Below are 24,184 nucleotides of genomic sequence, written 5' to 3'. Positions count from 1 at the left end.
CGCAGCAGCGCTGGGCTCTTTGCTCTGCGTGCGTTTATTTTATAGAGCCCTCCCTCCTATGAAGCAAGTCAATAAAATTCTAATTCATCTGCTGACAGTTTCAATCTACTTGACAGCTAAATATATAGAACAAGGGGAAGGAGAGACGATGAAGGCAGGGGAGGAATTGCCCCTGCGTCTTCCCTCATCCAGGCCTGTACAATTTCTGCAGGCTCACTATTCTGCCATGGAAGAGGAGAGGCTGGCAATGGGCAAAGAATGTGAAATCTAGAACCCCCAGTTTCCCCCCAAGTCCCCACTGAATTTGACACTGGCATCAGAAAAAAAGAGGAGTTGGGAGTCTCAGCTGTGCTTTGCTGGTCTTTCCTATTCAGTGGACTTGAATGGGCTCTGAAGAGTTGGCCTTTAAGGGCTGAAATACCTGCCTTCTGTCCTGCCCCAGTATGGGTCACATTCAGACCACGAATGCGATAGTCGAAGCCTTGGCGCCACTGCCTTCATGCTCCTTCCCAGATATCTGGAGGAAAACTAAATAATCATTGAAGTCCCCATTACTGGAAACAGCACTGTGTTAACCTTTGGGGAGGGCTTGCACTCTCAAGTGGAGTTTCTGACATGAAATGTTGAATTGCATGTTTACATTCCCCAAGTGGTTTCTTATCAGAGCCGGAAGCAATAATGAAGGAGCAGATAACACTGAGGTGACCAGTCTTAACCACTCGGCCCCGCTTTGAATGCTGAAGTCTTGACTGGGATCAGGCCCTGTCCCTCTAAGGCCCCCCCCCCCCGTTTTGTGCCTGAAAGGTCTCTAGCCATGCCCTGAATCGTCTTTGCTCTGGCGAGAAGCACTGTGTAATGAGAACATAAGAAGAGCTTGCTGGATCAGGCCAATGGCCCCTGTAGTCCAGCATCCTGTTCCCACAGTAGCCAACCAGATGCCTGTGGGAAACCTTCAAGCAGGATTCGAGCAAAAGAGCAGCTCTGCCTTCCTGTGATTTCTAGCAACTGTCATTCAGAAGCATCGCTGCCTCCAACTGAGGAAGCAGAGCATAGCCATCATGGCTGGAAGCCGAAGATTGCCCTCTCCGTAAATTTGTCTCATCCTCTCTTAAAGCTACCCTGGTCCTGAATGGGGTAACTGTGCCCCTGAAGGACCAGGTGCGCAGCCTGGGAGACATTTTGTTTTTTGTTTTTTATAAAATTTTTATTGGTTTTACAAAATTTTTTAAAGACAAACAAACACCTAAAAAGACATACAAACACGTATAATTTCATAACATTTTTTCATAAACCTCTTTTCCGGGACTCCCCCATACCCCCCCTTTCTGCATCCCAATGTCCATAATTTTTTAGCAACTTCTAAATATTCCTTTCCAACCTCTGTCATCTTAATCTTTTCTATAGTCTGTTCTTATGTCACTGTATCCCTTTTTTTTCCTGCAAACCTCAACATTCTAACATTCATCAAGTTGATAATAGTCCTTCAGGTATCTCTTAAATTTTCTCCATTCTTCTTCCGCCGTCTCTTTTCCTTGATCACGGATTCTGCCTGTCATCTCGGCCAGTGTCATATAGTCCATCACTTTCATCTGCCATTCTTCCAGAGTAGGTAGATCTTGTGTCTTCCAATACTTTGCGATGAGTATTCTTGCTGCTGTTGTAGCATACATAAAGAAAATTCTATCCCTCTTTGACACCAATTGGCCGACAATGCCCAAGAGAAAGGCCTCTGGTTTTTTAGGGAAAGTACATTTAAGTACCTTTTTCATTTCATTATAAATCATTTCCCAGAAAGCCTTAATCTTCGGGCATGTCCACCAAAGGTGATAGAAGGTACCTTCAGTCTCTTTACATTTCCAACACTTGTTATCGGGCAAATGATAAATTTTTGCCAGCTTGACTGGGGTCATGTACCACCTATAAACCATTTTCATAATGTTTTCCTTTAAGGCATTACATGCCGTAAATTTAATACCGGTGTTCCATAACCATTCCCAGTCAGCAGACATAATGTTATGACCAATATCCTGTGCCCACTTAATCATAGCCGATTTAACTGTTTCATCCTGTGTATTCCATTTCAGCAGCAAGTTATACATTCTTGATAAATTCTTAGTATTGGGTTCTAACAATTCAGTCTCTAGTTTTGATTTTTCCACCTGGAAGCCAATTTTCCTATCCTGTTTGAAAAACTCCATTATTTGATGATATTGAAACCAATTTTGTACTTTATGTTTCATTTTCTCATGACTTTGTAATTTCAATTTATCTCCCTCCTGTTCCAAAATTTCCCAATACTTCGGCCATCCGACCTCCATATTGAGTTTCAGCCTGGGAGACATTTTGGACTCACAGCTGTCCATGGAGGCGCAGGTCAATTCTGTGTCCAGGGCGGCTGTCTACCAGCTCCATCTGGTACTCAGGCTGAGACCCTCCCTGCCCGCAGACTGTCTCGCCAGAGTGGTGCATGCTCTGGTTATCTCCCTCTTGGACTACTGCAATGCACTCTACATGGGGCTACCTTTGAAGGTGACCTGGAAACTACAACTAATCCAGAATGCGGCAGCTAGACTGGTGACTGGGAGCAGCCGCCGAGACCATATACCACTGGTCTTGAAAGACCTACATTGGCTCCCAGTATGTTTCCGAGCACAATTTAACGCCTTGGTGCTGACCTTGAAAGCCCTAAATGGCCTTGGTCCAGTATATCTGAAGGAGCGTCTCCACCCCCATCGTTCTACCCGGACACTGAGGTCCAGCGCCGAGGGCCTTCTGGTGGTTCCCTCACTGCAAGAAGCCAAGTTACAGGGAACCAGGCAGAGGGCCTTCTTGGTAGTGGCGCCCGCCCCGTGGAACACCCTCCCATCAGATGTCAAAGAGGACAACAACTACCAGACTTTTAGAAGACATCTGAAGGCAGCCCTGTTCCGGGAAGCTTTTAATGTTTGATGCATTACTGTATTTTAATATTTTATTGGAAGCCGCCCAGAGTGGCTGGGGAGGCCTGGCCAGATGGGCAGGGTATAAGTAATAAATTAATTATTATTATTATTATTATTATTATTATTATTATTATTATTATGGTTGGTGGCAATCTCTGCCTCCTATCGGAGTGAGTTCCATAGTTTAACTTAGTGCTGCACAAAAAAGTTCTTCTATGTGTCTCGAACCTTCCAACAATCAACTCCATGGAAGATCCACAAGTTCTAGCGAGATGAGTGAGGGATAAAAACTTTCCTCTATCCCTTTTCTCCATGCCAGTTTATGAATTGCTCTCATAATAGCTCACCAGAAGGTCGCCGGGCTAACCATTCTATGCGAGCTCCAGAAGAGGGACTCCCATTTGAAATTCCCTTTTAATCCTGAGGTGTGACACTGTGGTCCTCCTTCAGCTGGAGATACTGAGAAGCCAGGGGACTGGAGGGCTGTGTGTTCTTTCATGTGGGGCTGACTGTGTGAAGGTTGGCAGAGAAAAAGGCAAGTATTTCCTGAAGGAAATTCTTGACGGAAATTCCAGGGCAGCCTATTTATTTACACATGCACACACCCACCCCTTTAGCAGGTATTCGAAGCCCCAAGCAGAATCAGTTCAGCACCCTGAAATCCTGGAGAGAAAAAAGACTCTCCGTCCATAAGCTTTCCAACAACTTGGGCAGTTGTTTACAACGTTGGCTCATGCTTTACCAGCTGCCCATTATTTGCCATGAAACCAGAATTAGAAAGCTGTTTTCAGCCGGGATCCCAGTTCGGACTTGGAGGCAAAAAACTAATTTGCGGTAAGCGCAGTGTGTTCGTTTTGGACCTTCAGGCCAGCCACGTGAACCAGAAATTGGGAAGAGGGAATGGAAAGACAGGATCCTGAAGCACATTGACAGGGGGTCAGACCGTGACAAGTAACCATGACTCCTGGAGCCAGGCCTCTGTCTCCAGCCTTTGAAATCAGGAACATTTTCTGGGGGACCTACTGGAAAAGCTCTGGTTGAGTCTTGATGGGTGGAGTACGAACCAATTCTGGATGAATGGCTGCTTAAAGAATGGGGGGAGGGGGAGATGTGCAATTAGTATCACATTCCTTAAGAAGTCGTACATCAGCAGGCAGTCACTGCTCATTAATTTTATGTTCAGTCGGTGCTGCATAATTCCCCCTGTCACAGTTCAGGCAACCAGCCCTTTTCAACTTCATAAGGCACCAATGCAGTATGTGCAGCCGCTAGAAATGGCTTCCTTTTGCTGCTGTTGTGGGAGGTGGTGCCTCTGTGGTTTCTGCTTATGCTTTGAAAAGGTTGCTCCGTAATGAGACACGAAGGACGCCGAACTCTGGAGAGACTCCACCCCCCTTCCTGCTTCCCAGACCCCTTTCATTTCAGCGGGGAATGTGCACGAAAAATTCTCAGTGGTGTTCGTCGGCTCTAGTGAGTTAATTGGACTCATGTTTGCTCGCAAAAAGGGACACGAGTGGCGCTGTGGTCTAAACCACAGAGCCTAGGGCTTGCCGATCAGAAGGTTGGTGGTTCGAATCCCCGCGACGGGGTGAGCTCCCGTTGTTCGGTCCCAGCTCCTGCCAGCCTAGCAGTTCAAAAGCATGCCAGTGCAAGTAGATAAATAGGTACCACTCCGGCGGGAAGGTAAATGGTGTTTCCGTGTGCTGCTCTGGTTCACCAGAAGTGACTTAGTCATGCTGGCCACATGACCTGGAAGCTGTCTGTGGACAAATGCCGGCTCTCTCGGACAGTAAAGTGAGATGAGCGCCACAACTCCAGAGTCGTCTGCGACTGGACTTAACGGTCAGGGGTCCCGTTACCTTTACCTTGCTCGCAAAACGGCAAGATCGCAAATGTTGAAAAGACTCTTGTCATTTGCTCCCTGACATCAGCCAGGGAGAGACTCTTCTGTGCACCTTCTGTGGCCAAATCAGGGTTGGTCAGGAGGGAGTGCTGTGAAAGCCTTTTCTGTGGTTTCACCTCATTTGTGGAATGCCTTGGCCTCAGGAAATTCGTTTCCCCAGCACCCACCCCGGACAGGCACGTGGTCTGCTGGAATGAGAGCTTTTATGTGGCGATCCCTAATACCTACTTGTATTTTGGTTTTCGTGATTTGGTTCGGCTGTTAGCTGCCTTGAACAATGCAAATGCCTTGGAAATGCTTTATATAAAAGAAAGAAAGAAATTGTTACTAAGGGCTTGATATATCATGGACCAGTTTCTTTAGTGCCACCTTCACCAGCCTGGCTGGGGCAGATGGGAACTTGGTAGCCCAAATCAGTTTGTGGGCATCAGGTTGGTGGAGACTGCTTTAGCGAGTGAGCCATTCCCAGAAGTCTTGCTGGATCCGAGCAAACGCCCACTGAGTCCAGCACAATTCGGCTTTTAAGTTTTAATTGTCTGATGAGACATTGCGTTGCTGTTTTAATTACTGTTTAGTTACATTTCACATTTTCTTACTACTGGCTATCCTGGCCTGCCACCCGTGGTACAAAGGGCAGGACACAAAACGGAAACAATAAATAAAGCAGTGCACTAATATCAAAATCATTCTCCAAGCGTGAATCCCTGTGGATCCAAAATGGGGTGACCCCACACACAAGTAGGTTGCATCGACAGGCTCTGGGGAACCTTTGTAGAAGTATTTAGGGGGGGGGACTTTAGAAAAAAGAATGGTGTGGAAGAAAGCCCCCCCCAGTAGCATAGTAATGACTGAGCATGCTCAGTGAGCATGGAATTCTGACTGGCTTCGGGGGGGGGGGTTGAAATCTTGGGAGGGGGATTGAATGGAGGGGATTGTTTGGCTGTAATCCTGAAGAGGAGCACTTCAAAACCACACCATTTCCTTACAGGTCCCATTGTTGCAGAACCCAAATGTTCTGTGAACAGAACCGTGCTTTACAAAACAGTTGATTTAGAATTGCACTTTTTTTAATAACGGAAAAAACCCCACAAACCATGATTTTAGTACGAACAAGGCTAAAGAAAGGGGCATATGAAAAGAGAAAGGGAACTTGTCTTGGCTGAAGGTGGGAGTGGAGAACCTCAGGGCCAGAGGCCAACTGCTGCCCTCCCGGTCCCTCTATCTTGCCCTTAGGACTCTCCCCAGACAATATCTCCTGCCCACTGCACCCCTCGGTAGCACCCTCCTTGAGTGTTTTTGGCTGGCTGAGCTGTGCCCTTGGATTCTGATGGTTTGCCAGGATGGAGGATAGAGGACGGGGGTGTGCAGAAATGAGCTTGCTCTACAAAAGTAAAATTCACATCCGTCACTCTGCCCTTTTTACCTCTGTCCCCACCTACCACTGCCATGTGGGTCCCAGAAAGTTGCCCAGAACAGGACGCGAATGTCCCTGAAGCTGGAAATTGCTCCCCATCCGTGGCTTAGGGCGTCACCTGGCAGAAGTCACAATGGCAAGAGGGGTACGGTGAGAGATTCCCTCTGAAGAGAAAGACGATAAAGTAATTTGCTCGAGGAGCACTATAAATGATTGCTAATAAATGAAAAGTGAAGTAGAAGCTTCAAGAGAAATGAAGCAACGTATAGCTGGATTTTCACCTCCTGACTGAATGAATCAGCCACGTAGATTGCAGCTATTTCCGGTGGAAGGCCAAAAGCCCGAGGGCACCTTGGAGGCAGATTTGTGGAGGTTTAAATGCATTAGATAGTGACAATGCCATAAAGAGCAAGAAATATTTCACAGTGAAAAACCCCACCAACATCCTGAGGTCTTTCCACAGTGCATCATTTTCCAGCAGTGCATCTCAGTTCCCAGGTATGCCTTGGGACTGAATTCAGACAACATCCATTTTAGGACCACACTGGAGAGCTGAGAGTTTGAGTTCAGTGCGGCTGAATCCTACATTTTATAAAGCCAGAAGCCCTAAATCGGTAGGATACCTGTACTTGCTTTGCACACCCAGTTTATTTTTTTCTAATGATGTAGATGGCGACCGTTCTGACCAAGGCTGGATTAGCAAACAAATTAACAAGGCCCTAACCTGCCGGAATATGCGATGCTAACAGTATGGTTCTGGATTTGACAAGTTGCCAAGCTTCGTATTCAGTGCTAAAGTGAAATAAATCGCTGTGAGGACATGCTAGCTGGGGATGGAAGGGATTTGCTCTTCTAAACATCTGGGGAGCATCCGCTGGGGAAAGGCTGACCTGGTCAGTCTCACAAACGGCGAGTGGGGTGTTGTACTTCCTCAGATTGCAGGTGGCATCTCTTCCAACAGAACTTCATGCCACACAAGAAAATCTACTGTGTGTATTATGTAGAATATCCCAAGTGTAATTCTGTACTCATTGGTATGCTTGTTTTCTATGTACAGGAAATGTTAATTGGTTTCTGTATGGGAGAGCCTTCCGTCCTGTGAGTCCTCACCCACAGTCTGGGGCGGTATAGTAATATAATAATAATAATTTATTATTTATACCCTGCCCATCTGGCTGGGTTTCCCAGCCACTCTGGGCAGCTTCCAACCGAATATTAAAAACAATGCAGCGTCAGAAATTTAAAACTTCCCTAAACAGGGCCACCTTCAGTTGTCTTTTAAATGTAAAATAGTTGTTTATTGCCTTGACATCTGCTGGGAGGGCGTTCCACAGGGCAGGTGCCACCACTGAGAAGGCCCTCTGCCTGGTTCCCTGGAACCTCACTTCTCGCAGCGAGGGAACCACCAGAAGGCCCTCGGCACTGGACCTCAATGTCCGGGCTGGATGATGGGTATGGAGACGTTACTTCAGGTATACAGGACCAAGGCCGTTTAGGGCTTTAAAGGTCAGCTTTAAAGGTACAGTTCAGGAGGTACAATGGCACCTCCAGGAGTGATAGAAACTAGGACAGCCACTCCATAGGCAATCTGCAGCCTGCTTTGGTCCCTGCTCCTGCCTCTGCAGCTTTTGATGACTGCAGGTGCTCTAGCTAGCCTCACTTTCCCAACCCTCATGCAGCCTTGCTGTCACGGCAAACCTTTCCTCTTTCCTCTCCTTTCCCCTCTAGTTGCACACAAAAAAGCGAACACACCTGTGTGTTGCTGATCCCCAAAATCCTTCTGCTGATCTTCCCACTGCCTGTTCTTTCCTGTGGGTTGGGCCGTGTTGGACTAATTCCGTACCAAAGTACTAATGAACGGCATGACTCTGTGTCAAGCCCTTGATCGATGTCCGCACCGGAGTCTCTTCAGGTTTGATTTTAATTAACTGAAGATCAAAGCTCTGCATCAAGGGAGCTGCGGTTATTCGCCTTCTGTTGCTTCCCCAGTTGCTCGTACGAAGAGAAGGGCTCTCTTAACACCTTTGCTGTCCAGAAGGGGAGGGTTGAGGAGGCAGGTGGTGCGGAGCTGTGTTGCTTCGAGAGCACATGGGGATACTTGTAGCCTTCCACCTTTTCATCCAGTTAACCAATCCAAGCTTGCCAGCTTCCACTGGTCTGTGTCAGGGTGGGGCGATCACACAGGGTCCCCGGACGTTTCACCGTCTATTGATCCCTGTGCCGCCACTTTATTTCTCGCTGCCACCCCCCAGGCCCTACCTGGTACAATACTGAGTCCAATCAGGGTTAAATTGAAACATAAACTTTTGTTTAGTTATTGCAGTTTAACAAGCGTGTGGTTTCATAAACGGCATCGGTCAATTACAATCATGGGGTGCCTATCTTCTGCAGGGCCTGTAAGACAGAGTTGTTCCGCCTGGCCTTTGGCTTGGAATCAGCTTGATCCCCTTCCCCTCTTTCTTTTTTCCTTCTGTGATAGAACTCCTATTTGGGGACTTCCCTGGCTTTTTTCTGGCCCACGTAGGACCAGTCTGGATAGTTGGCCTTGGTGAAGATTTGATGTTTTCATCCCCAAAACATTTTTGATTTGAGTTTCTACTGAAATGAGGCTGCGTTTTAATGTTGTACTTAATCTTGTTTTTAAGTTGTATTTTAATCAATTGTTTTTACCTGGTGTTAGCTGCCCTGAGTCTTGGCTGGGGAGGGTGGGGTATAAATAAAATTTATTATTATTAAGAGTGAGGAGGGCTGTGGTAGAGAGAGAATCCCTCCCCGCCCCCAGTTTTCCAGTTGGAGCACACCAACATCAGCCACGTCCTGTTTTGGGCTAGTGTTTGTTGGGAGGTTTTCATCTTAGAAGCACACTGGTCCTTTTTACATCAAGTTGCGAAAGGCAAGAGAGGATTACTATCGCCCTCACCATTTGTGTTTGGTTTCTGCCCCTTGCTGCTCCTGGCTGCAGAAACTAGCTCAGGGCACAAACACCCTCTCCCCCTGCAAGCTCCAAGCCTCCAGCCTGCCTAGAGCTAACCGAGAGGTGCTCCTAATTCTGCAACGTACTGAAATGCATGTGAAAGTGGTACCACAGAATCTAAATGCTCATCAAGAAGTGTGTGTTAAATGAAAGTGGAGGCCAGGTTTGGGGAGTGGGAGACATTGCATGGGGGGGGGGGCGGGTGTCCTTCTCCTGATCTTAATTCTGCTTCCAGCCTAGAAATGTCTGTGAATGCCCCCGTCTTTCTGAAGCCAAGAGAGGGGAAGGGCTCCCGGGCACAATGGCGAAGGCCGTGGCGCCTTGTTCCACCCGCTAATCCTTTTGAATAATAGGCTTGGAAGCGCTGTATGAAACTATTTTGCTAAAGTTGGAGGAGGATTCCACAGCCCAATTAAAGGATTAGAATGGAAAGCCACCGCATTACTCTTAAGTATGTGAATATATGAAGTTGGGGTGGAAACAGCAAGATAAGCCATTCTTCCTTCTGAGACGGCCTGATCCTCGCCTGCGCTCCTGGCCCAGGGGCTGGCTTTGCGGGAGGCAAATCTTTTGTCCTGTAGGGAGGGGAAACCTTTGTGCCTCCCAGCTCTGTCCCCCAGCATGCGCAACTGGAGAGAGAGAGAGAATGTTAGTATTCTCTTACTCAGAACCGTAGAGCTGGAAGGTTCCAGCAGCCGCCGCCACCACCCTGGCCGGGGCAATCCTCAGCTGCAGGCAGGGCTGTGTATGTATCTTTTCAGTCCCCCTTCAGATTAATCTCTGCAATTTGTGTGTCGCAATCAAAATACAGTCATACCTTGGATCCCAAACGCCTTGGTACTCGGACAATTTGGCTCCCAAACGACGCAAACCCCGGAAGTGAGAACGTTCTTTGGAAGCCGGACACGCGGCTTCCGCAGCTCCTGATTGGCTGCAGGAAGGTGCTGCAGCCAATCAGAAGCCACGCCTTGGTTCCCGAACTGTTTCGGGAATCGAACAGACTCCCAGAACGGATTAAGTTTGGGAACCGTGGTTCCACTGCAGTCGCTTTCAGAGAGCTCACGCCGCACATTGCAGGAGAACAGTGCAAAGGGAAAGGGCCATTAGACAATCCAGATTGGCCAGAATTCCTTTCTGCGCGCACTCAGGGTGATCAGAGGCTGGATATGCGCGACTGAAACACTGTTGGGCTTCATGCTTCTTGACAGTCTGTGCCTCACGTCAGCTCCTGTTTCCCGTTCCATCCTCAGCACTGAATTTCTCCATTACCTGGCTTGGCCACAACAGCTCCCTCTCCCTGGACTGACTCCTCAGCTTCAATCAGCTCTCTAGTTCCTGACGCTGCTTCAGCCTGGTCCCTGTACCTGAGCTACAGCTGACAAACTCTTCTTCAAGGGCAAGGGATCGGCTGCTTTTGTTCCTAAACAAGGACTGTCTCTGGCTGTCAATGCATAGCTTGATTCTGCTTCAGCTCGGCAGCCTTTGTGTGTGTGGCTTTTCCCTGCCATGTCCCTAGTCCCTGAACTTTATTGGCCCAAGCGGTCTAAACATTTGTCCCGCTTTCTGTCCAATCCTTTTTGGAACACAGCTGAGATGTACTCGAAACTGAAAGCGAATCTCCTTTGACTTGAAAGTTCCCTTTTCTGTGTTGCAGAGAAAACAGCTGATGATGATGTGCAGAAGTCTGATATCTCGTCCAGCAGCCAAGGAGTGATCGAAAAGGAATCTCTGGGGCCTCTTCTCCTGGAGGTATGTACTTAAGGGAGGCAGCTGCTCTGCATTGCCGTCATGCAAAAAAACCTTATAAATATCAGGGAAGGAGTGTTCTTTTAAGACTGTTCTGAAAGTGGAAATCGGGGACTATAGAGTCCTGCAGCCCGGAACAGTTACAAAACAGGTTAGAAAAATAGCTGAGGCCAATGGATTAAATACGCCGAGTTGTGCCTTAAATCTAGGAGACAGTTTGCGCAGCTCAAAGCTCCCCCCAAGGCGGTTCGCATGCAGGTCCTCAGTAGGAAGTCAGCACCAATGTTAATTTTCTTTAAAATAAAAAAAAGTTTCTAGTACTCATGGTTGCAGGGAGAAGGGGTCTTTAAAAAGGGGATTTCAGGCCAATTAGCCTAACTTCCGTTCCAGATTAGTGGATGGGAAGCATGGCTTTACTGCAGGGCCAAAATGAAATGCGGGAGCAAATGAGTGGGGAAAGAGGACCCACTGGCAACTCTTGCAGAGCACAGACATAGCAGAAGTGCCTTCATCAGGGTAATTCCTTCTTCATCCTGCCCTCTGTAGTGGTTCTTTCACGTCTTCAGATCTAATGCAGATCTTTAACTGGGGGGCGCCCTTACCTGTTTGAAGGTTCAGCAGCTTGCATGAGATTAAAGCAATCTGCCTTGGAGTGAAAACAAAACCCAGCCACCTCAACTGCATTGACCCAAGTCATGAGATGTTGATGGACCTATGGAAATTGCCTGTTGTGCTAAAGGCTCTGCTACTGACCTAGCTTTCCCCTCTGTGCACGAGATCCCCTTCATAGCACAAGAGCCAACTCCTAGGGGCTGAGGTCCCTTCGCCCCCACCACCCCAAATAAAACATTTGAGGAGGCTAAGCCCCTCCAAAGTTGATGCCCATTTCCATTCAAATGGTGTGCGTGCCCTGTGTCATGTGATCAGTTATGCTGGGTGGGCCTTACCTGCAGCACACCACTCCCAGTATTAAGTTTTTCAAGTTGGCGCCCTTGCTTCATAGCTACCTGCAGGCATAATAATAATAATAATAATAATAATAATAATAATAATAATAATTTATACCCTGCCCATCTGGCTGGGTTTCCCCAGCCACTCTGGGCGGCTTCCAACAAAATAATAAAATACAGTAATGCATCAAACATTAAAAGCTTCCCTAAACAGGGCTGCCTTCAGATGTCTTCTAAAAGTCTGGTAGTTGTTGTTCTCTTTGACATCTGCTGGGAGGGTGTTCCACAGGGCGGGTGCCACTACCGAGAAGGCCCTCTGCCTGGTTCCCTGTAACTTGGCTTCTCGCAGCGAGGGAACTGCCAGAAGGCCCTCCACGCTGGACCTCAGTGTCTGGGCTGAACGATGGGGGTGGAGACGCTCCTTCAGGTATACTGGGCCGAGGCCGTTTAGCACTTTAAAGGTTAGCACCAACACTTTGAATTGTGCTCGGAAATGTACTGGGAGCCAATGTAGGTCTTTCAGGACCGGTGTTAAGTGGTCTCGGTGACCGCTCCCAGTCACCAGTCTAGCTGCCGCATTCTGGATTAATTGCAGTTTCCGGGTCACCTTCAAAGGTAGCCCCACGTAGAGCACATTACAGTAGTCCAAGCAGGAGATTAGAGCATGCACCACTCTGGCGAGACAGTCCATGGGCAGGAAGGGTCTCAGCCTGCGGACCAGATGGAGCTGGGAGACTGCCGCTCTGGACACAGAATTGACCTGCACCTCCATGGACAGCTGTGAGTCCAAAATGACTCCCAGGCTGCGCACCTGGTCCTTCAGGGGCAGTTACCCCATTCAGGACCAGGGAGTCCCCCACACCTGCCCGCCTCCTGTCCCCCCAAAACAGGGTGAGATGGTTCACCTGTTGAATCCTGCTTTGACACAGGATGCAGTAACTCTCTTTTCAGGAAGCTTTTGACGAAGGCTGCAGCCCCCCCTCGCTGTTTGCCCCCCAAGTAGCTGGTACATTACCTCTGAACCTGGGAGGTGTTTTGGCAACTGGCTGTAGTTAGAGACCCAGCCTCCCATCTCCCATAAATTTGTTATTGGAACAGACATTGTCACAGATCCCTCCCCAGCTCATCCTTGCCATTTTGAATGCCTTGCCGATGTTCACCTGTGTTGCTTTTGTAGCGCCCCACCCCACCCCTCACTTTGGAGGTTGTGGGCTTGCTCTCTCGGCTGCCTCAGCCACACAGGACCTAGAAGAGTTTGAAAGCCTGCGCTGCTCGCTTCCCCTTACGCAGCGGGCAGAGGGAGTGACCGACATAGCCAGCGCCACATTACCCACAGGGGGAAAGCCCTGCAGCGGCTCGTTATCTTGTTACCGCTGACGATCCGTGTGCCCCTGCTTGAAACGCCTCTTGAAACGCAACAGCGGCATGTGGGGTTTTTTTGTTTTAATCATTTCTCTCTGATTTAGGATGCTCAGGAGAGAGGACGGGGGCCCTGCTCCCAATTTCCGGAAATGGATTATTCAGTACCAGTTGCACGCTGGTTAGGCACCAGGCTGCCTGCGTTAATGGAACGGAGATTGATTTACACCCGCTACCATTTCTGAGCCGCTGATTCACTCTCTTCCCCTTTGCCTGCTGTATATCCTGCCTGACTTATTCACGCTGCTTTTCCTTTCCTAAATACCTTTTTAAAACGCCAAAGCGTCCAGGGGTTGTTTTTTTTTAATGGCAGGGCTGGAAGATGCACTGAAACAGGCGGAAAGTTAAAGGGGGTGGGGAGTTTTAATTCAGGCAAGATCCTGCTTGGCTCTGATCTGCAACTCACCCCTTGCCATTGGGGGGGGGGTGTAGAATGCAAAAGCCTCTGGTTGCTTAGCAACAGGCAACAGCTGTGACTAAGGGAAATTGCGGGTCATGGGCCAATTTGAGGCGTGGGGGGGGGATGAAATTGCTTCCTGTTTCCAGCAGCTAAAGTAGCGGGATGGGGGAAACACAATTATTCCAATGAAAAATAAAAGAGTGTGAAGCCAAGTAAATGGTGTCTGTCTGCTTAGCGAGGCAATCAATTATCTGGGAAAGGGGCGCAAATGTTGCCAGTTATGCACATGTGGGTGGATGTGCCTGTGAATATATAGCTTCGAATTATGAAGGGGCAGGACTCTTGTCAGTTCTCTCAGATCTCAGGCAGAGCTTAAGAATCCCCAGACCAACCATGCCCGAGGGAGACCTCTCCAGCCTCTTCTGGAAAACGTACACCTCAATCAGAAACCCACCATGCCTCTTGCTAGATTTTGCTTGCCATCGCTCAACGCCATCAGCAGTGGCAGCTGTTCCAAATATTTTATTTTTTCCCCAAATTGAGAGGCACTCCTTGCTAAAAGTGGTGCCATTGGGGTTTTCTGCCAAACTCAGACACCTAGCGGCTGCTGGAGCACCAATCCTAGCAGCCATTTCCCCCTCATTTTATTGGGCAGGCTCAGTGTTGTAAGGAAGCATGCGAGTCACGATAGGATTGCTGGCACAACAACCTGGAGGTGCAAAGAACATCACAGGTGCAATGAAGATACCTTGCCAGGTGGGGTAGGGAACAGTAGCTTTTGTGGGCTTGTTGTTGAGGTCCAGCAGATCCCACGTCACGCAGGGCAGGATTTCTGTATCCTGACGTAGGTGGTACGAAATGGACTGGGCCAGAGAGGTGGACTCTGCTGATCGTACAGTATCGTACATGTGGCTTATTACAGAGACATCCCTCTACAGAGACATTCTCAACCTGTGGGTCCCCAGATGTTGTTGGACTACAACTCCCATCATCCCTGAGCTCTGGCCTCGCTAGCTAGGGGTGATGGGAGTTGTAGTCCAACAACATCTGGGGACCCGCAGGTTGAGAACTGCTGCACTACACTGGACTGACTGCTTCCTGAGTCCATGCTGCCAGCCCCTGGGCATTGCCCCCCTTGCAGTTTACATCCTCCCATCATCCCTGAGCTCTGGCCTCGCTAGCTAGGGGTGATGGGAGTTGTAGTCCAACAACATCCGGAGACCCACAGGTCGAGAAAGGCTGCTCTAGTGGGTGGCAGAGTTAGCACTAGTTCACCCCAGATATGGTGGCTGCATGGCAAAATCGCCAGCTGTTCTCTGGATTTTCAGCAGGGTGACCCTCTCACCAGGCCCTGTATCAGATCGCCACCAATCCTTAAGCGAGTGGAGGTTCCCATTACGCTGACAGTTCCACTGGTGAGGTGAGGAGCGCAGGCCAGAGTCCCCCAAAGCCCTGTCCTGTGTGATGCAGCGCTTTCCTTGACGCTTCTTTGCTTTGCTCTCGGCCCCGCAGGCGCTTGATGGCTTCTTCTTCGTTGTGAATCGCGAAGGGCGAATCGTTTTTGTGTCCGAGAACGTGACCAGCTACTTGGGCTATAACCAGGAGGAGCTCATGAACACCAGCGTCTACAGCATCTTGCACGTGGGAGACCACGCTGAGTTTGTCAAGAACTTGCTGCCCAAGTCGCTTGGTAAGCAGCTTGGCTTTCCTGACCCCCTCCTCTTCCAGAGACCCTGCGGAACCAGGCGAACAAAATCATTAGCAAGCTGTGGCAATGGCAGTTCACGTCACAACCAATGGGGTAATTCCCCCCGCCCCCCGATGCTGTGAGGGGTAATTAGTCAGGGAGCAGGTAAGACAGCAGGTCCTCAGGACATCCAAACAGAACCGAAGAAGAGCCCTTAGCAAGATCAGGCCAATGGCCCATCTGGTCCACCATCCTGTTCTCTCAGTGGCCAACCAAATGCCTATGGGAAACCTGCAAGCAGGATCGGAACACAAGACCCAGCACTCTCCCCGCTTGTGGTTTCCAGCAACTGGTATTCAGAAGCATGGCTGCATCCAGCTGTGGAGGCTGAGCATCGCCCCCCTGGCTAGTAGCCACCAATAGGCCTCTTGTCCAATCCTCTTTTTTTAATTATTAATATTTTATTAAGTTTTATCAATAGAAAAGTTCAGAGAAATACAAAAACAGAAAAATACAAAATACAAAATTACAAAATACAAAAATACAAACATTAAACACAAAAAAGAAGAAAAAACACATATAAAAGAAAACAAAACTCCCTCTTTTTTGATTTCTCATCTTTAGTTAACTTATTTTCCTGACTTCCTCTCGCCTCCCTTTTTTGTTTCCCTTTTAAGAATTGGTTCAGCAAATTCATATCCTATTAGTTTATCTATTATCAATCCCATCTTACATTTTACCTTGTTGCTAGAACCCCTTCAATTCATTTCAATGTCATCAGCATTCAAAAATTTTACAATATTTCTGTAAATAAGTTTTAAATTTCCTCCAATCTTCTTCCACCGACTCTTCTCCCTGGTCTCGGATTCTGCCAGTCCTTTCCGCCATTTCCATATAGTCTATTAGTTGTATCTGCCATTCTTCCAGGGTGGGTAAGTCTTGTGTCTTCCAATGCTTTGCAATGAGAATTCTTGCTGCTGCTGTAGCGTACATAAAGAAAGTTTTATCCTTCTTTAGCACCGATTGGCCAACTATGCCCAACTATGTCCAATCCTCTTTTAACTAGGACGGTAGTCATCACTGTCTCCTGTGGCATCTAGATCTAGAACAGCTTGCAAGCATCAGACCCAGTTCTACCCAGGAAAGCTTATTTATCTAATGAGAGGGAATTGGCCCAGCATAGTCCTGTTTCTTTTCAGAAAGGGGAATCTCTCTTCTTCTTCTTCTTCTTCTTCTTCATAATAATAATAGCCGCTCAGGGCAGCTAACACCAATAAAATCACTGTAAAAAACATAATAGGGGGAGAAAAAACCCAAACCAATTTAAAATACGGGTTAAAATGCAATTTAAAATGCAGCCTCATTTTAAAAGTAGCCAATAGATCAAAACCATAAGGGGAGGGAAACATAAGGGTCAGACTGAGTCCAAACCAAAGGCCAGGCGGAACAGCTCTGTCTTGCAGGCCCTGCAGAAAGATGTCAAGTCCCACAGGGCCCTGGTCTCTTGTGACAGAGCATTCCACCAAGTCGGGGCCAGTACTGAAAAGGCCCCGGCCCTAGTTGAGACCAACCTAACCATCTTCCGACCTGGGACCTCCAAAATGTTGTCATTTGTGGACCTTAAGGCAAATGAAGGCATTAGTTAACTGGAAGCGGAAAGATTCAATTAGAAGGGTCAGCTTCAATGAAGGAGCTAAGTACTCTGATTCCTTGAGGGCAACCCGATTTCCCAAGGGGGTTCTGTACTCTCGCTTGTGAAGAAAGGCTTAAGGTGTAGCTTTTTGGATGGATCAAAGGGGAGGGGGGGAGCTGGGGGGGAGCAGGGTGCCTGTGTCTGGAAAGCATAGGACATCGTTTCCCTTGTGACACAAACCGAAGCGGTCGCTTGATACAATACATTTTCAGCTCTTTGAGGCTCCAGCTTAGTTGCCTGAATTCTGCTCGGAAGGTGTGCGGGTTGAGTAGGTGCAAGCCACACTCAAGAGCACGAGCGGGTGGCTGGGGAGATTAGGAGGCGGCCCTATTTTGCAGACAGGATCCAATTTAATCCTGTCGACAACTCGCTCGCTGCCATTCCAAATGCGTGTCATTTAATCTGCATTTAAGCTCATTTTTTGAATAATATGCTTACTCAAGAGCATCATAATGTAATTCCCAGTAAGAACCTCAGTTGACTACCCAACCAGAAACCCCAACAGATGTAAAAGCTTTGCTTTCTGCTGTTGTGGAGGCTGCAAGGCAAAAAAGCGTTAGTTGCTTGCTGGGTGCCAGCCCCGCCAGCAGGCTCAACCTGCGACCACAGGCGCAAGGGGCACTCTTTGGTCCTCACTGCTGTGGCACGCTGAGTGCATGGCTGGTTTCAGCAAAGAGGATTCTTGCTGCTCCCGGATCAATGTTTTGTTCAAGGTAGGTCAACTCTGCGGCCTGCCAACCTTGCCAGTGTTTAATCGACTCGATGATAAGGCTCTTCTTGCTAAACACAGCTCCATTTATCAAAGTTATGGCCTATTAGCTAAAGCCTTATTAGTTGACGAGCCACTGACCCAGTAAACTCTCATAGCTGTTACGGCTGCCTCCTGTCAGTGCAGGAGTCTGCTGAAGGCTGCAAACCGTAGAAATTACAGTCCTCTGGAGGGCATGGGGAGCTATTAGCAGCACATCAAGCATTTTATGTAAAACAAGTGGGGAGCTTGCAATAATAGAATCATAGAATTGTATAGTTGGAAGGGACCACGATTTGCAGTGGGGAGAGAAAGCAGGGCAGGTGGAAAGAGGGGGCTTTTCAGTCCTCCTTCCACTCCATTCTGCGAGTGTCCTGTGGGGCTTGGACAGGGTGGGTAGAAAGTGGGCGCAGAAGCAAGGGAGTCGAATCTCCCTCCCCTCACTATGTGGGGCCCTCTGCCCAGCACAGTCTTGCATGCCCATGCATGGCATACATACATTTTGCTGTCAAAGAGTGAACTGGCAGTAAATCACACTGTTTAAGGCTGGAGTTACCTTTTTCTTAGCAAAAACACAATCTACATGGGCTGAGTGTCAGGCCTAATGAGCAGAGCAGTTCATCACCATTAGTTCTTCAGTTGCCAAGACTGAAAGTCCCTGCCTCCACTTAGATCCTCACCAAAGCTTTCCCCAAGTAATCGGAGACTCTGCCTGCATGAAGCCAACCTCGCCTCCACCCTTTTCATGCCTCTTCTGATTCTGGGAGCTTGTCGCAGCGGGAGGGGGAGACACCTGTAGCTTTTCAGCAGCCTGGCTTATATCTGCCTCTTGGCCTCTTCCTCCTCCCACTGTCCGGCTTCAGCTTCTGCCTCCAGACTTCTCTCTGCCACAGACTCCCCCTGCTCACAAAGCCCTGTTCCCTCTTCAGCATCTGACACTTCTTTTCCCCAGTCTTCTCCCAATGACTACTCATCATTATCCCACCACCACTCCCTTGATGGCTCCCCTGCTGGTTCCTCCCACCATTCCTCTGTGTCCAACCGGTCCATGACACATGTGCCCCTATGTATGCACATGGTACAGAAACATACAGTCTATACTCATGCATGCGCACCCACCAGAAGTCACAGGAAGGCCAAATGCTATCAAATCATACATAACATGTGAGGAGTGCCGTGCCCAGGAGGGAGTCAGGGAGCAGAGACAGCAGTGCACAAGAGAGCTGGGATTCAGCAGAAGGCTCTTGGGCACACAGCCAAGATGAAACCAGTTGCCCAGAATAGTCAGGACCAGCAGAGATGTGGGAGCAGCAAGCAAGGAGAGCTCTGCTCCCCTACCAGACTGAGAGTGCTAGGAATCCCCACCACAGAGGCTCATGGAGCACAAGATCAACAGTAGGAGGAGAGTTCGCAGCATTTATATTCTGGGCAGCTGCCAGTATCAGCAGGGATTCCTGCAGTACAGTCAGATTGGACAATGGCTGTACGGGGAGCGTCCTGCAAATGGCTTTATTCCTCTCATTTACTCCCTAGAGATTGCCAGTGTGGGGTCCTCTAGATGCTCTTGGACTCCAGCTCCCATCAGCCCCCACTAGCACGGCTCACTCGTCAGAGATGATGGGAGTTGTAGTCCAGTCATACCCAGGGGGCTGCAGGTTCCCTACACTTGCTTCATGGCAATAAGTCTTCAAGTGGTAGATCCAGTTGACCTAAGGTGAATCACAACAGCGGCACTACCACCTGGCAGTAGACATGCATATTTGGGCTTCAGATAGGTCCCAGGTCTGAAAATGTTGCATGCCGCCACTTGACGGTGGTAAAATGCACAATAGTGCAGTGGTGCCTTGGTTCTCAAATGCCTTGGTTCTCAAACGTCTTGGTTCCCAATCACCAAAAACCCAGAAGTAAGTGTTCCTGTTTCCGAATGTTTTTCGGGAGGCGACCGTCCAATGCGGCTGTCGGCTATTGTTTCTAGGGCGCCTGCACCAATCAGAAGCTGCGCCTTGGTTTTTGAACATTTTGGAAGTCAAACGGACTTGCGGAACGGATTTGATGCTTTTGTTTTTGCTATTTATTTTGCGTTTTTGAGGCATTTTCAGTTAATTTGTTTTTGTGACTGTGTGGAACCCTGTTCAGCTACTGATTGATTGGTTGTGTGACTGCAGAAATGGATAAAAGCCCCCCATCCAAACAATGACTATCATTAGTGCAGGTAAGAAAAAATAATAACTTTAATTTTTATCATCTACAGTACTGTCTTATTTATTTTATAGTACAGTACATTGATTATTGCTTTCATTTTATGGATCAATGGTCTCGTTAGATAGTAAAATTCATGTTAAATTGCTGTTTTAGGGGTTGTTTTTAAAAGTCAGGAATGGATTAATCTGTTTTGCATTACTTTCTATGGGAAAGCGCGTCTTGGTTTTGGAACGCTTTGGTTTTGGAACGGACTTCCGGAACGGATTAAGTTTGAAAACAAAGGTACCACTGTATGTGGAAATTTGTATGGCATAACAGAGTGCTTTATTGGGTCCTAGAAGATCTAGATTCAAATACCATGAAGTCACCCAGGCGACCTTCAGATTCGTCACAATCTTTCCGGCTTAACCTCCCTCACAGGGTTCTTAGGAGGATAAACACACACAAACCTTCAAGGCTGGCTATAGGTGGTGCTGGTGGTGTTATGATGTGTCCCTTTCCAGTTCAGTGAGCTGCAGGGTAATAATCCATGCCAAGCTCGGACTTAGCAAATTGGGCAGCTGCTGTGGTCTGTGGCTCTTCTGCAGTGCAGAGACAGGGAGGGAGGGATTTCTGCCGGGCATTCGTGGGTGCTCCTGCTCTGCAGGGTTTGTGCCCATGACCTAGAGGCCCCTTTGAGTCTAGCAACAGTGAAGAAAGGGCTGAGTGGCCTCACACGCCTTGCAAGCCCATGCAGCTGGACGGGATCCAAGTGACCGCACAGTCGTGCCCTTTAATAAATGCTGCTCTTCTCAAACGCAGCTCCCTTTAAGCCAGTGCCAGCCCCGCTGCAGACGACACCGTATAACATTGATTTCAGCATCGTTTGTATCAAATTAGCTCCATTCAATACAAAATCGACTTGAGCTAATTCAATATAAGGCAGGCTTGAATCAATATCTCACTTAATCAGGCCTCAAACTGATCCTTACCTCGCTGCACACTTTGTGTAGATGCGGTTTAATGTTTTGTGAAGTGTCACCGTAGCATTAAATCACACAGAGAGAATGTTCCATATAATAATAATATTATATTATTATATTAATATTATAATATTTATTATTTATACCCCGCCCATCTGGCTCGGTTTCCCCAGCCGCTCTGGGCGGCTTCCCAAAAAATATTAAAATACTATAATACATCAAACATTAAAAGCTTCCCTAAAGAGGGCTGCCTTCAGATGTCTTCTAAAAGTCTGGTAGTTGTTTATTTCCTTGACATCTGATGGGAGGGCGTTCCACAGGGCGGGCGCCACTACCGAGAAGGCCCTTTGCCTGGTTCCCTGTAGCTTTGCTTCTCGCAATGAGGGAACCTCCAGAAGGCCCTCGGCGCTGGACCTCAGTACTGAACATGGATTTCCCCCCTAAGGAACATAAGAGCCTTCAGCCATTGGCCCATCTAGCTCAGCCTCTGCTTCTCACAGCAGCCAACCAGATTCCCTAAAGAGAAGGAAGCCCACAAACAGGACTTGAGTGGAAGAGCGACTCCCCTCCTTTCCTACAGTTCCCAGCAACTCGTATTCAGAAGCCTGCTGACTCCAGTGAGGCAGTATTGAACTTGTGAATATGGTTGCCAAGGGAACTACTTTGCCATGCAGCTATGTAAGGATGGAAGGGAATTGTGGAAGGGGCTGGAGCACATCCTTCGCTTGCAGGTGGCCCCAGATTCTGTCCCTGGCACCCCCGCTTTGAAAAGGATTTGGTGCAGTACAGTTCCTAGGGGTGGGGCCACAGCTCAGTGGTAGAGCAGAGACAAAGGTAGCCTCTGATTCAATCCGTTGACACCCCAAAGTAACAGGATCCCGGGCAAAAGTTTGGCTCTGTGTAATAAGGCAGCCCTGGATGTTCATGCAAGCAAAACCCACATTGGGCTGCATCTCTCTCTGCAATGTGCAGCATCCCTTCGCTGGTATGGTGCCATTCTGGTCCCCCAGCAGAAGTAGGAGAGAGCGAGGGAGCCCCAGTGAAGCTTCCTGATTCCAGCGGCCCACAACTGAAGCATCAGATTAGCAGTGGGGTCTTGGTTATTAGTATACAGTGGCACCTCTGGATGTGAACGGGATCCGTTCCAGAGCCCCGTTCACATCCTGAAGCGAACGCAACCCGCATCTGCATGTGCGCAGGTTGCGATTCTGCGCATGCGCGTGACGTCATTTTGAGCGTCTGTGCATGCACGAGTGGTGAAACCCGGAAGTAACGCATTCCGTTACTTCCGGGTCGCTGCAGAGCGCAACCATAAAACGCTCAACCTGAAGCAACTTTAATCTAAGGTATGACTATACTAGGCATTTGTGTTCATGATTCACGCAGTTGGATGATGCAACCGAAAAGATCACAAGAAGTCTCTAGTCTTGTGCAGTTAAATAAGGCATCTTTGCTCCTGTGTATCTGCTGTTTCCGGTGCCTTCACTGTTAATGGTGGGATGCGTGTGTGCCCATCTGTGCCCATGTGCCACTTTGGACAGCACAAAGGTGCAGCACTAATAGTAACCAAAGAAGGTGGACTAGGTGGTGTGGATGACCCTCATGTGGCCACCAGCTGCCAGGCAGCGCCTGGTAGGAACAGTGGCCTGCAGACTGAGCAAGAGGGCTGTGGAAAACCTGCAGCATAACCGAGAAAAGCAATCCGGTGTCCTCTGTATGTTTTGGACTAAGGCCTCCATCATCGCCAGCATCACACAACCATGTTCCCTGGGGCTGATAAGAGCTCCAGATCAGCCGGGGGCTGCTAGGCTGGTGAAGACAAGATTCAAGGACCTGCAATGTCCCAGGAGATACTTGTCACCTGCTCTCGAGTTCAAGTGACGCTAATAATGTGGTGGTTTTGTGTGTGTTGAAAGCCCTTCTGATACATTATCTCAGTAATCCTAGCGATGGCGGTGAATGCAGAGCAGGGTTTGCATCTCAGACGATGAGGTAGTGCTGGCTCAATAAAAATAAATAAATCTGGCTCCTTTCCGCTAATGTAGTCGCTCCGTTCTGTTTATGGATTTGAAGACCACGAAATGTATCATAAGCTCCGTGAGTGGTTTCAGCAATACAGTCAGTGAATCAGAACCACCAAAGGACACGGATGGCTCCGTGGTGGAGTGTATGCTTTGCGTGCCAGGTGCCATAGCTACAGTCCCTGGATCTTCAGTAGCAGAGCTGGGGAAAGATCTCTGCCTCGCACCTTGGGGAGCCACCGAGAGTCACAGCAGGCAGAAGCCAAGGCTTTGACTCTATATGTTAGCTTTCCATGTTCATATACAGGCAATCCCCCCCCCATTTGCACATGTTCAGTACGTGTGCAACTGTGCACACATGCATTGCACCAAACCCGGAAACATCTGCAGGGGCAGAACAGGGTGTTTGCAGGCTTTTCCAATGGTGTTTCAAATATACGTGATTTGACTTAAACGTGTGGTGCCTTGGAATGTATAAATGGGGGGTTGCTTGCAATCATAAGGATTTTTTTTAAAAAGAGGGAGCCGTGATTTCACATCTCTGCCAAGTTTCCAGATCCTGGTCTTTTTGCACGTCCGCTTCTTCAAAGCCTTTCAATAGGGCTCCTTGATCTTCCCTTCTTCTGCAGTGAACGGCGTCCCTTGGCCTCAAGAGTCCACCCGGCGCAACAGCCACACCTTCAACTGCAGGATGCTGATCCGGCCCCCGGACGAGCCGGCGGCAGAGAACCAAGAGGCCCGGCAGCGTTACGAGGTCATGCAGTGCTTCACCGTATCCCAGCCGAAACTGATCAAGGAGGAAGGCGAAGGTAGGAGCAGACGGTGGCTTGTTTGGAGAGGGAAATAGTGCTTGCGTGTGCAGTGTTGCATTTCTGGGGAGAGGAGGAGGAGGGAGGGACAAATCGTCCTCAGCCGTCCTCCTGCAGGACCTTCCTTGCAAGGGGACTGCGGCTCTCTGAGGGCTTGATATTCTGCGTGCCGCATTCCCTGCTCACTTTGGAGGGGAGGACTCAGGATGCCTGCAGCTCGATGTACACAGCCCACAAGCCCACCCTTGGGGAGGTGGGAGGTGTTCTACCTGTGCAGCTGGCCATGGGTACATCTGCGCTGCAGGCTTGAGTGA

At 48.6% G+C, this 24,184-nt stretch overlaps 1 protein-coding gene across 5 annotated transcripts in view; it reads left to right on the top strand.

Annotated features, from left to right (window-relative positions):
• NCOA1 (nuclear receptor coactivator 1) overlaps positions 1-24,184 on the top strand; it is a 298,889-nt gene that overhangs the window by 218,332 nt on the left and 56,373 nt on the right. For all 5 annotated transcript variants that reach the window (XR_014006493.1, XM_081188396.1, XM_081188397.1 and 2 more), the window contains 3 exons: positions 10,888-10,982; positions 15,261-15,438; positions 23,691-23,870. Coding sequence is in view for 4 of the 5 variants with exons in the window: in XM_081188396.1 (XP_081044522.1) it covers positions 10,888-10,982; positions 15,261-15,438; positions 23,691-23,870 (453 nt within the window). In the remaining variant the exon portion in view is untranslated. The remainder of the gene's footprint in view (positions 1-10,887; positions 10,983-15,260; positions 15,439-23,690; positions 23,871-24,184) is intronic.

This window comes from Podarcis bocagei, assembly GCF_964188305.1.
Source record: "Podarcis bocagei genome assembly, chromosome: 3".
Classification (NCBI taxonomy): Eukaryota; Metazoa; Chordata; class Lepidosauria; order Squamata; family Lacertidae; genus Podarcis; species Podarcis bocagei.
Note: the sequence above shows the minus strand (reverse complement) of the source record. Positions and strands in the feature narration are given on the sequence as shown.